Source organism: Phascolarctos cinereus, unplaced genomic scaffold (assembly GCF_003287225.1).
Source record: "Phascolarctos cinereus isolate Bilbo 61053 unplaced genomic scaffold, phaCin_HiC Scaffold_5;HRSCAF=322, whole genome shotgun sequence".
In the NCBI taxonomy this organism is placed as follows: Eukaryota; Metazoa; Chordata; class Mammalia; order Diprotodontia; family Phascolarctidae; genus Phascolarctos; species Phascolarctos cinereus.
Window position 1 is genome coordinate 340,492,177 of NW_027555958.1, and position 13,134 is coordinate 340,505,310.

The 13,134-nt window shown below is 35.5% G+C and overlaps 1 protein-coding gene across 1 annotated transcript in view; it reads left to right on the top strand.

Moving 5' to 3' along the window:
- Positions 1-13,134, top strand: part of RYR2 (ryanodine receptor 2) — a 794,727-nt gene that overhangs the window by 496,128 nt on the left and 285,465 nt on the right. The window contains 5 exon segments of the mRNA XM_078156251.1: positions 2,343-2,569; positions 4,271-5,075; positions 6,508-6,708; positions 7,644-7,749; positions 10,760-10,903. Of these exon segments, the coding sequence (XP_078012377.1) occupies positions 2,343-2,569; positions 4,271-5,075; positions 6,508-6,708; positions 7,644-7,749; positions 10,760-10,903 (1,483 nt within the window).

A 13,134-nucleotide genomic window follows, 5' to 3' on the forward strand; every position in this document is an offset into this window, starting at 1 on the left:
AAGGCTTGATGCCGGCTTAATAGGTGGTTGGTAAATGCTTGATTGATTTAGCTCCTATCTGAACATCTGTCTCCTTGCTAGAAGACTTCTAGTTATAGGAAACTTATAACTTATTGAGTCATCATATTGCCCCTTTGAACTTCTTAGGAAGTTTTTTTTTTCCCCCTAACATCAGTCTCTAATATCCTTCTCTATAGGTTCTACCTTTGGTTTCTATTTCTTTCTTCTGAGACCCAACCAAACAAAACCCCATCAAAATTGAGAATCATTTCAGTGGAATAGGTTAAGTATGCATGACACAGTAGTCAGTGACTTTAGAAATCTATTATTTGATAAACCCGAAGACCCCAGCTTCTGGGATAAGAACTCACTCTTTGACAAAAACTGCTGGGAAAACTGGAAAAGAGTATGGCAGAAACTAGGCATAGATCAAAATCTCACACCATATACCAAAATAGAATCAAACTGGGTTCATGATTTAGATATAAAGGCTGATACTGTAAGCAAACTGGGAGAGCAAGGAGAAGTTTACCTGTCAGATTTATGGAGAACAGAAGAATTCATGACCAAGCAGGAGATAGAGAACATTATGAAATGCAAAATGGATAACTTTGATTACATTAAATTGAAAAGTTTTTGCACAAACAAAGCCAATGCAACCAAGATTAGAAGGAAAGAAAATTGGGAAAGAAGTTTTACAACTAGTCTCTCTGATAAGGGCCTCATTTCTAAAATATATAGAGAATTAAGTCAAATTTATAAGAATACAAGTCATTCTCCAATTGGTAAATGGTCAGAGGATATGAACAGGCAGTTCTCAGATGAAGAAATTAAAGCCATCTGTGAAAAAATGCTTTAAATCACTATTGATTGGAGAAATACAAATCAAAACAACTCTGAGGTACCACATCACACCTATCAGATTGGCAAACATGACAAAACAGGAAAATGATAAATGTTGGAGAAGATGTGGGAAAATTGGAACCCTAGTGCATTGTTGGTAGAGTTGTGAAATGATCCAACCATTTTGAAGAGCAGTTTGGAACTATGCCCCAAGGGCTATAAAAATGTGCATACCCTTTGACCCAGCAATAGCACTTAGGGCTATATCCCAAAGAAATCATACAAATGGGAAAAGGACCCCCCATGTGCAAAAGTATTTATAGCAGCTCTTTTTGTGGTGGCAAAGAATTGGAAATTGAGAGGATGCCCATCAATTGGGGAATGGCTGAACAAGTTGTGGTATATGAATGTAATGGAATACTATTTTGCTATAAGAAAAAATGAATAGGCTGACTTCAGAAAAACCTGGAAAGACTTGTGTTATGATGCTGAGTGAAATGAGCAGAAGCAGGAAAAAGTTGTACATAGTAACAGCCATGTTGTGTGATGACTAATATTGATAGACTTAACCCTTCTCAGCAATGCAAGGATCTAAGACATCTCCAAAGGCCTCATGATGGAAAATGCTATCCACACCCGAAGAAAGAACTATGGTGTTTGAATGCAGATCGAAGCACACTATTTGCTATTTTTTTTCTTCTGCTGTGTTTTGTTTCCTCTTTCTGGTGGTTCCTCCTATTGGTTCTAATTCATCCTTACAACATCACTAATGTGAAAATCTGTTTAATAGGAATGTATTTGTATAGCCTATATCAGATTGCACACCCTCTTGGGAAGGGAGGTAGGGAGGGAGGGGGAGAAATTAAAACTCAAAAGCTTATGGAAGTGATGGTTGATAAGTCAAAATAAATTAATTTAAAAAATTTAAGAATCATTTTCTATATTCAATTAAATTAATATTTGTTATAAAAGCAAAAATAAAAATTTATAGCTTCTGCCCTCGAAGAACTTGTAATCTAATAGGATTTGAGCCCCAGCTCTGTCACAAGCAGGCAGCTCCGTGGCATGATGTATAGTGTGCCAGGCCTGGAGTCAGGAAGGTTCATCTTACTGAGTTCAAGTCTGGCCTCAACACATACTATCTGTGTGACCCTGAGCAAATCACTTAAATCAGTTTCCTCATCTGTAAACTGAGCTGGAGAAAGAAATGGCAAACCCACTCTAGTATCTTTGCCCAGAAAATATCAAGTGGGGTCATGAAGAGCCAGATGTGACTTAAAAATGACTGACATCTGTCACAAGATGTGTCTCTAGTCAGATATTTAACCTGAGTCCCACTTGACCCACTTTCAAAAGAAGGATAATAATGGATGCATTACCAACTTAAAAGTGTTGTAAAAAAGATTCTTTGTAGAATATTAAACGTTATGTAAATGTCAGCTACTGTTAGATTGCAGAATTATTGTGAATGGTCTCTTCTTCCACTTTGCTTTTCTCAGAATGTAATGCCACTGTCAGCTGGATTATTCAAGAGTGAACATAAAAACCCCATCCCACAGTGCCCTCCACGTCTCCATGTGCAGTTTCTCACACATGTTCTTTGGAGCAGGATGCCAAACCAGTTTCTGAAAGTGGATGTTTCCCGAATCAGTGAACGCCAAGGCTGGCTGGTGCAGTGTGTGGATCCTTTGCAGTTCATGTCCCTTCACATCCCAGAGGAGAACAGGTTGTTTTTGTTTGGTTGGTTTTTTATATAAGAGCCTTGGAGTTTTTTGGGAAAAATAGGTTGTTATAGAAAGCAAAACAAAATAAAATAAAACAAACACCCTTAATTATGTTTGACTTGTAAGAGATTCTTTTCTTTCAGTCAAATTTGAATTCGATTTTTCCAATCAAATGCTTAGTGAAAAAATTCAGTTTGTTTAAATTCAGTGTAACATACATTTATTAATTGTGCTGGAGACTCATAAAATGATTGCCATCATTTTATCTATAATATTTCTAACAAAATATATAAAATATACAAGTACTCCCTTTGATAGAAGAGACACACTCTGGGTGAAGACCTAGGATTGAAAAGAAAAGATGTGAAGTAGTACATGTCTGTTTTCTTTTGCTCGAGCAACTGTGGGAGATAATCTCATTTTTGATAACTTTAGAGCTGGAGGTCTCCTTTTGAGGTTTTACATCATAAAACTTTTTTAAAAGGACAATTGCCACATAACTTCACCCTAGCATTAAGTAGTTATCTTTGGAGGTTTACATATACTCTTGCTGGAGTCAGGTACATTAATGATGCCCTTTTGTTTCGAATAGTAGCACTTTTCTTCAGCCCTGAAATTCTCATGATTTTGCTTCTTTCATTTTGGGGTAAGTGTTAATGTCTGTGTATGTATATTTAATTATAGTCAAATATTTTTGATATGGCAGAAGCAGAAATCACAAATATACCTTCCTGCCTCTGGGAAATATAGTCTAGATGATTCTGGACAAATCACTAAACCTCTCAGTGCTCTAGGCCCCTTCTGATACAAATGACAAAGATGATGCTGACCACTATTTGGAAAAGAGATTTCTTCTCTTGGGATTTCCCTTTACTATGAAAATCAGAGTGCCTTTCCCCAACCCTGTGTTCCTGCGTCATATGTATTTTGTTTAATAATTCGGTTCATAAAATTGAAACTTTAATAATGATTGTTTTTATAATGAATTGAGTTGCTTCTTGTATAGTGTGATAAAGCCCTCGAGGTTTAGAAGCTCGGAGTCTATCAACTCAGTTTTTGGTTTTCCAAAAGGAACCATGCAGTATTCAGATGAGTTCTGCATGAAGAGCAAAGATTCCATTTGGACATGTGTAATAGGCACGCTGTAATAAAGAAGATGCAGATTTACTTTCACTGGTCTGGCTACCAAAAGGGCTTAGAGTAGACATTGACTAAATTTATGCTTTAACTACCTTCAGATGCATTTTTAAAATTTAATTCAGCGAACATTTTGTAAAGTACCTATTGTGCGATGAACACTATTCACTAGGAAAAATATGAGGATTAGCTAAGATGTAGACTGTACCCTCATGGAGGTTGAAGTTTAGCAGGGAAATGGGTATGGCACGTGAACAAATAACTTTTAAAATGTCAGTGATAGCATATCTCTAGTGAGAAGATGACATTATTTAAATGGTACCAAGGCTATTTCCTTTTGTAAAAAAAAATGCATCTTTTATAATATGGATAAATACTGTTTAATATATATTTTTAAAACTTCGGATTTTCATTGCTTATTAAAAAAATGGTAGCCTCAGTTGTTGATATTGAAACTATATTAATATCTATCTAACTTTATATCTACTGTTTCCCATTTTTTCTCTCATGCAGGATTTTTAATATTTTTCTTCAAGCTTGTTGCTAATACTCATAACCTTTTGCAGGTCTGTAGATATATTAGAATTGATGGAACAAGAAGAATTGTTGAAGTTTCACTATCATACCCTCCGCTTGTACTCAGCTGTCTGTGCTCTTGGGAACAACAGAGTGGCCCATGCCTTATGCAGCCATGTGGATGAACCCCAGCTTCTCTATGCCATTGAGAACAAGTACATGCCAGGCCTGTTGCGCACAGGCTATTATGACCTGCTGATTGACATTCACCTTAGCTCCTATGCTACAGCCAGGCTGATGATGAACAACGAATTCATTGTCCCCATGACAGATGAGACAAAGAGTATCACCCTTTTCCCTGATGAGAACAAAAAGCATGGCCTCCCAGGGATAGGCCTCAGCACTTCCCTGAGGCCAAGGATGCAGTTTTCATCTCCCAGTTTTGTAAGCGTTAGTAACGAGTACTACCAATATAGCCCTGAGTTCCCGCTGGACATCTTAAAATCCAAGACCATACAGATGCTGACAGAGGCTGTTAAGGAGGGCAGCCTCCATGCTCGGGACCCCGTAGGGGGGACCACTGAATTCCTCTTTGTACCTCTCATTAAACTTTTCTACACCCTACTAATCATGGGGATCTTTAATAATGAGGACTTGAAACACATTTTGCAGCTGATTGAGCCCAGTGTGTTTAAAGAAGCTGTCAATCAGGAGGAAGAAAGTGAAGTGCTGGAGAAGGAACTTAACATTGAAGACCCAGTGCTGGAAGGAGGAAGTGAAGAAGAAACCAAAGGAAAAAAGATACCCAAGGAAGGATTACTTCAAATGAAACTTCCTGAGCCTGTTAAATTGCAGGTAATTTTATGGAATTTAGGAACTTTAGGAAAATTTCCTGTAATTCTCCTCATATGATTTAGAATTTTTATTTTAACCCTCATTTGCAATGCATTGCCAAATTCTGATGTATATTTGAAATCTTGTGTGTGTTTGTGTGTGTGTTTATGTATAGCACCAATTCTATACCAGGCACTGTGGAAACAAAGACAGAAGTAAAACAGACTCTGCCCCCAAGTAGCTTATTGTCTAGGCAGAAAAAAATGCATATACATATAGAGGTATAAAAATATGCATGTAAAGTAGATACAAAGTAATTTTGGAAAAAGGCACTAGTGATTGTGAAATCAGGAAAGACTTCATATAGAAGGTGATATGTGAGCTGAGCCTTGAAGGGAATTAGGGAATTCTAATAGGTGTAGGTTGAGGAGAGAATAAATACTTGGTATGGAGGGACAGCCTGTGCAAAGGTCCAATCATAGACCTTTGCATTGGCTGCCCCAGAATGCCTAGATGGGAGGTGGAGTATAGAGTATATGACACACAAAGTAAGAAGACCAGCTTAGCTGGACTGTAGTATACATTAAGGCAAGTAATGTGTTTCAGGGCTGGAAAGGTAGATTTGGGCCAGATTGTGATGGAATTTAAATGGTAAAAAGAAAATTTTATATTTGGTCCTAGAAGTTAAGTTCATATGTTGATTACCCATATGAAAGATGGTATCACATCTGAAATAGGCAGGTAGTGATGTTAGCCTTTAATTTCATCAATAAGGGGAGAGAGAGAGGAACTTTTACCTTCTCTGATGATCTAAATAAAACTGTCAAGGTTTCTTCTTTATTGTTTTTTGGGAAAAGGCATCAGGAAGATGGCAAAACATATTTTTAGTTATTCTCTCTGATTAATAATTTCCTTTTTTCTTTTTTTAGTTTTGGAAAAAATTATTACTAGATATATTAGCTAGTTAGAAATGCATATAGGATATATCTTCCCATTCCCAGAGATAGGTGACTTTTAAATGGCACAAATTTGGTTTGCAGAAATATGTGTAAAATCATCGCATGAAAGTTTTGTCTTAATATATTGCAAGTACCTTCTACAGAGTTCATAATTTTGTTCTGTTTCCATCTCCAGAGACAATATGATATTTTTCTTAAAGAGCTCCTTCCATGTATTGATACCACAATTGCTGTTGAATGACACTAAATAAATAGTTTTCTGAACTTGGACAGCATCAGTCTATGAATAGGCAGATCTCTACCCTATGTGGGCTGTAATATGTGGGTATATAATTTTATATATGTATATGTAGTTACATATGTGTGCATACATACATGTAATTACACACATGCATACATATACACATTTCAGCTATGTATATGCTCCATGGAACGGTTTTAATCTTTATGAAGTAAGAATTAAATGTGATGATCTATCTTGCTTGTCTTTTCAGATGTGTCTTCTACTTCAGTACCTCTGTGATTGCCAGGTACGGCACAGGATAGAAGCCATTGTTGCCTTCTCAGATGATTTTGTAGCTAAGCTTCAAGATAATCAACGTTTTCGATATAATGAAGTTATGCAAGCCTTAAACATGTCTGCAGCATTAACAGCTAGGAAAACAAAGGAATTTCGATCTCCACCCCAAGAGCAGGTACAATCCAACCAGCTGAAATGAAAATTCCTCTTTTCTATACTGGATATAGTTCATTCAGATTTATGTCATGAGGAATCAAACCACATATTTTGTTCTATCTAATGTGATGATTTTTTCACACTTTTTTCTTTGGGGAAACAGTGTTGTGTTCATGCAGTGCTTGCCTTTTTGAGGCCTTACTTGTTATGAACACAAATTACTTTAAAGTCCTTATTTAATCTTGCAGAGAATTTTGTTCACAACTTTGCAGTAGGAGTCAATGAAGATTAATTCATCCTGTTGATATAAGAGAAATTACAATGAAACATAAATCACATTTGGTTATGTTGTTGTTGTTGAGGTGTTTCAATTGTGTTTAACTCTTTGTGACCCCATTTGGGATTTTCTTGGCAAAAATACTGGAGTGGTTTGCCATTTCCTTCTGTGGCTCATTTTACAGATGAGGGACAGAGGCAAGCAAGGTTAAGTTACTTGTTCAAGGTCACACAGCTAGTAAGTGTCTGAGGAGTATTTGAACTCAGGAACCTGAGTATTCCTGATTCCTAGGCCAGTGCTCTATCCACTGCGCTACCTAGCTGCCCCTTGGTTATATTACTGAGGTTAAATATTCTAAAAGTTCAAATGACTTTAGCAGATTGGAATTAGGGAAAAAGAAAGCTAATGCTGTATGAGCACTCTTCAGTATTATGAAGCTTTGAAATAATTTGAACCTGTGTTATCTTTTTCACTGGTTGGCATTCCTTTGATAATAACCAAGTAAGCAAGAATTAAGTTGTATATGCAGCATATTTTGAAAACTCGCAGTCTTTTAGCAGGTCAGAAGACATTTCCTTGATTTTCCTTTGAAGCTTCTTTCCTCACATCTATTCTAAAATATCTTAAGAGATTGTTTTCTCTTTTCACTTTTTTTCTTTTATCTTCCTTTCTGTCAGATCAATATGCTCCTAAATTTTAAGGATGAGAAGAATGAATGTCCATGTCCAGAAGACATTAGGGACCAACTCTTAGACTTCCATGAAGATTTGATGACACATTGTGGTAATGTTTTCTTTCTTTGTACTCCAGTACCTAACACAGATTTGGCACTTACTTGCTTGTTGAGTGAATGAATGAATAAATATTGTTGAAAGTGGGATGTGGTTTCTAACATGGTTTAAGAGAGGGATAGACTATGTAACTTTTCACAGTTATTTTAAATTCTTCAGTTCTGTTAGGGAAAAAAAACCTAGCTAGATCAATTGCCAAAAATTCCTTTTTCTTAAGTAGTAGACATGTACAGGTATAGAGATTTTTATTTTATTTGAATGATGCTCACTCAGGATACTATTGTATCATTTGATCTGACATATAAAATCTTTTTGAGGCTCACTAAACATCTGCCAGAAGATTGGAAACCAGGTTCAAGCAATCCAAGACACATGTTATTGTGGTGACATTTAAATCCCAAAGTAATTATGTAGACGAGAAATATGGTACAATGGGAAGTGTATCATTTCATAAATAAGGCACTGTTTCACTGAGACATAGATTGTTTAAAGATACCTTAAGGGTTAGCTAGTCTAATCTGCCACGTAGGCTAGCTCTGACCAATGGTCACCCAACTTTTTACTTCTCATTGCTTTTAGCAGGAAGAGCTTAATATTCCCAAAGCTAGATAGTACATTTAATTTTGAACATATTTAACTACAAGAGAGTTGTTTCTGATACTGAGCTCAAGTATGCTTTTCTCTGACTGGCATTTTTTGGTCCAGAGAAGTCTAATCCTATTTATAAATCAAAGCACTTTGTATATTTTGACACGGTTCTTGTGTCCTTCTTTTCTAGACTAAATATCCCCTTTTCTTTCACATATTCATTATTCAAGTCACTCTGAAAATGCTGTAGTTTAATTATTGGTTCTTTTTCAAGGTTATAGTTCACTTTAAACAAAAAAATTCAGCAGAATCATCATAGTAAAGTCTTTGGAAGTGATTGGAAAAAACCCAAACCCATTACTAGCGTCATCAATTTACATAAAACTGATTTCAAAATTAATAATTTTTTACGATTCTATTGACATATACAATTTAGTGAGAAATATATGAATATTTTCTTTCGATTAGAAACAATGTAATAGCTTAACTTGCAAGATAATTCACTCAGATTTTTTTTCTTTATACATAATCTAATGTTTTCAAGATCATTATTTTAATTCACCATGCTTTTGTTTTAAAATTTTGAATTTCGTTGTGAAATTATATTGTAACTTTCCTTAAACAGTTTTTAGAAACTCAATAAAATACACTGACCATCAAGATTGTTGAAAGTAATCCCAAAGTATAGATAGCTAACATCATAACTGTATTTCATCTACATTTGGGATTCATTACTGAAACTTGTTTTGTAAATATTTCTTCTATGATGAGAATATTGGATTTTCACCTTTTACTCTCTTACCTCTTTTCTCAGTTTTACACAATTATCTTTTATGGGATTTGGAACAAAGTTTTTTGTCCAGACCTGTGATGTTATTAGGTTGGGAAATTCTTTATATGAAAACTCCCTCCATTGATATAGATTGGTAACTTATTAATAGTGGAAAATTTAAGAAATAGATGGCACTGACTTTATATGTATAAGACAGACTTAACTGCCTACTGTTTGCTACATATTGTTGTATGTGTATGCATTCAACAGTCCATTCTAGACCATTAATTCTCCTCTGTGTTCTGTTCCCCATCCCTGGGCTACATGCTACATAAGCATGAGTTCTACAGCTGCTGATGTGACCCTGTGTGGGATACAGGAACACTTATTATTCTATTTTTAAGGTTACATTAGGGGAGATGTGTTTCTGTGATATCAAGTTAAAACTTGGAATTACTTTTTCCCCCTGAAAGGTTGCTATAAATTGAGGTTAGATTTTATAGTGCTCTTAATACTATAGCTGAGCCCTATTATGAAAAAAATAGGATTTTATGGGCTATCCTAGAAACTGTAACATTATTTCTACCAGAATGAATTTCTGTAAATTAATTTCTGTAAAACACATTCTTCAGCATATTGAAAACAGTCAGCATTTCATTCAGTTTGTTTCCATATGTGTCCATAAACCTTTTAGAAATGGCGTGCAAAATAGCTGACTACTATTCTTAGTTGCTGGAGGTGAAATGGAGGGCAGGAGCTAAGAAGTATTGAGAGGACCCTCTTCTAAAACACCTGCCATATATTTTCCAGTAATTAAAGATTCATTTTATTTACCTAGTTCCTCTTTTAAAATTAAAATGTACCCTAGATTTTTAGACTATCATTCATGGATCCTTTATTGAGAATTTTTTAAATTGGATAATCAGACTGCTTTCTTACTAACACCTACCTGAAATCAACTGAATTACTGAAAAGCAAAATGTTGATTGGTAGGGAGGAGATGGGAAGGACAATTTTGAAGATTGGAGAGGAATAGACAAAATTGGAGCCTTGAGGAGCCAGAAGGTCCTGGGCTCTTTGTAGGTAGAAGTGAAGAGCTGCTAGGATGTGGGGAAAGCGTCCAGAGTCTGGATTGGCAGAGAATCATTAAACATAGCACCAGTAACACCAGTTCATATGTTGAGGAGTATCCTAGAACAATTGTAGGATCTCCTGCCTGACTCTAATTTTCTCTGTAACTCTGGGCTTATAGGTATTTTGCATAACAATAATGATAATAATTATAATAATAATGCTAACCACTGACCTTTATATAGCACTTAAAAGTTTCTTTAGTGCTTATGTATACTTCCCCTTTTGATAAGCAGAAAACTATAGTCATAAGGGAGTCAAAGACCTGCAGGTGAATATTATATCCTAAAGAGGCAAAGATGTGGCTGCTAGTATGATTTCACAGTGGGAAAGTATCATAAGTGAATATTCCCTACACTAAAATTTTGATCATAACCCTAGTAATGAGTGACAGTTATGTTCCATGCTGATGAAAATCACTTCTGCCTAATATAGATAGAAAGGTCTGCAGCTGGTTTCTGTTTGCAAAAGATGTCTTATTTGTATTTCTCTTCTGACTTTTATATTTTAGGAATTGAACTGGATGAAGATGGAGCTTTGGATGGAAATAGTGATTTAACAATTAGAGGACGACTGCTTTACTTGGTAGAAAAAGTGACATACCTCAAGAAGAAACAAACGGAGAAACCAGTTGAAAATGACTCCAAGAAGCCCTGTAAGTACTATTAAATGGCAGTGCTTAAGAAAACAAATAACGTAACTATTTTTAAAAAATGAAATTTCAGTTTCTCACAAGAACTAACCTTTAGAGGTCAGTTAACTCCTAAAAGATTAGACTCTGAAGGGTTAGCCAAGGCTGACCTTAAACATGAAGTGATTGTAAAATAGCTTTCAAAAATCCATCGAGGTATTAGTTTTGTTTTCTTTTCTTTCTGCATACCTTTAACTTGTAACAATGTAGTAAAATAGATTGCAGACTTTTAAGACCTATTGTTAATTTTGTCAGTGAATTGGGTTGCAAGAATAATGGACAATAACAAATGTTGACATTGTTCTTAATTTTACACACCATGATTGATTCAGTTTTAAATAAATGATGAAGTTTGTAGTTGTGTAATGTGCTTCTTTTAGCATATATTTCACTTTAAAAATAGAAGGTGTTACCCTAGAAGGAGAGAGAAACAAGGAAAAATGAATCTCTCGCTTTTCCTCTCTTTTGGGTACCAGGAGCTTCCAGTAACCCAAATTAATCAGATTAGAGATTAATTAGAGATAAGAACTCTCTGATATTGCTTTTAATACCTTCAAAAGACTTCCATCTTCTTCCTTACTAAAACAATGAGAAGTTGCTTACTTCTTTAGTTGCTTAAGCATATTTTGTAAATAACAGTGGTCTTTAGTGCAATGTTTTGGTCTTTAGTGCTGTAGGATATGGAGATGGATATTTAAGATATGCAGAGATGAGATTTAGCTGTTTCCTACAGCCACTTGTATGCCATTGAGTCATTTGAGGTTCAGTCAATTTGTTGTAAAAGCTATCATCCATACTCAGAGAAGAAAGGGAGAGGTAGAATGGGGTAAATTATCTCACAAAAAAAAAAAACCCAGAAAAGAAAAGTCTCTCACAGTGGAGGGGATACAGGGGAAGGTGAGAGGGAATGAGGGAATCTTATTCTCATAGGATTTGGCTTAAGGAGGGAATAACATACACATTCAATTGGGTATGGAAATCTGTCTTACTCTACAGGAAAATAGGGGGAGAAGGGGACAAGAGAGCAGGGGGTGATAGAGAGGAGGGCAGATTGGGAAAGAGGGTAATCAGAAGCAAATACTTCTGAGGAGGGACAGGGTCAAAAGAAAGAATAGAATAAATGGGAGGGCAGGATAGGATTAAGGGAAATAGAGTTAGTTTTTCACAACATGTCTACTAAGGAAGTGTTTTGCATAACTGCACGTGTACAACCTATATTGAGTTGCTTGCCTTTTCAATCAGAGTGGGTAGGGAGGGAGGAAGGGAGAAAATTTGGAACTCAAAGTTTTAAAAACACATGTTTTTTAAAAAAAAAAGAGACAAAAAAAAGCTATCATCCATACCTATTTAAAGAATGTTACTACATCACATTGAAGAAAAAAATACCTTGAAAAAGCTGTAAATATGAATATTTTTAATTAACAGTTAAGATTTCCTGGCAGAAGGGATCAATATTCACCTTCTTGTTGTGTAGGAAAAAAAATATAGAATCATTAATGTAGACCTGAAAACCGTAGAATAGGCAAAGGATATATGTAAGTGGAAACTCTAGAGGGACAAGAGACATCCTGTATTTTTTGCCCATTTCTTTGATTGGAGAACTAAGGTAAATGACAGGACAGGCTATTGGACAGTTGCCATATTCTTATCTTTTGAGACAAAAAAAGTGGGAAGTGGCAGCCAAGAATAGTATTTTGTTTTTACTGAAGCGTATTTTTGCTTTACCAGCCATTAATTAGAAAAATGAAACTCAATACCAAAGAGAAAAAGATGTAAGCATATGACAGTTGAAATTCAGAGTTAACACCAGGGGGCTTACAGCTTCTAGCAGTAGTCACCAGTTCCAGTTAACAACTGAAAAACATCGGAACTTCAAACTTCATTGTTGCTTTTTAAGAACTGTATATTTAAGCTGCAAGAGAACCCCAGCTTTTATTAGATGACAAAAACTGAAGAAAAGTTGGAGAATAACGAAATGAGCTAGGTACCTTCTTTACCTAGATAATTTTTTTCACACCCTTGCTTTAGACAAGATTGTTTCTTTATATGAATGGTATTATACAGGGTGTTCGAAAAGTCTCAGTTTAGTTTTAAGCCATTGGCAAGTCAATAAACATGTAGATCCAACAAAGGAGACTGAGAAGTATCTGTTGGACAGGTGGAAGGAAAACTAGGAGAGAGCAGTATCACTACAA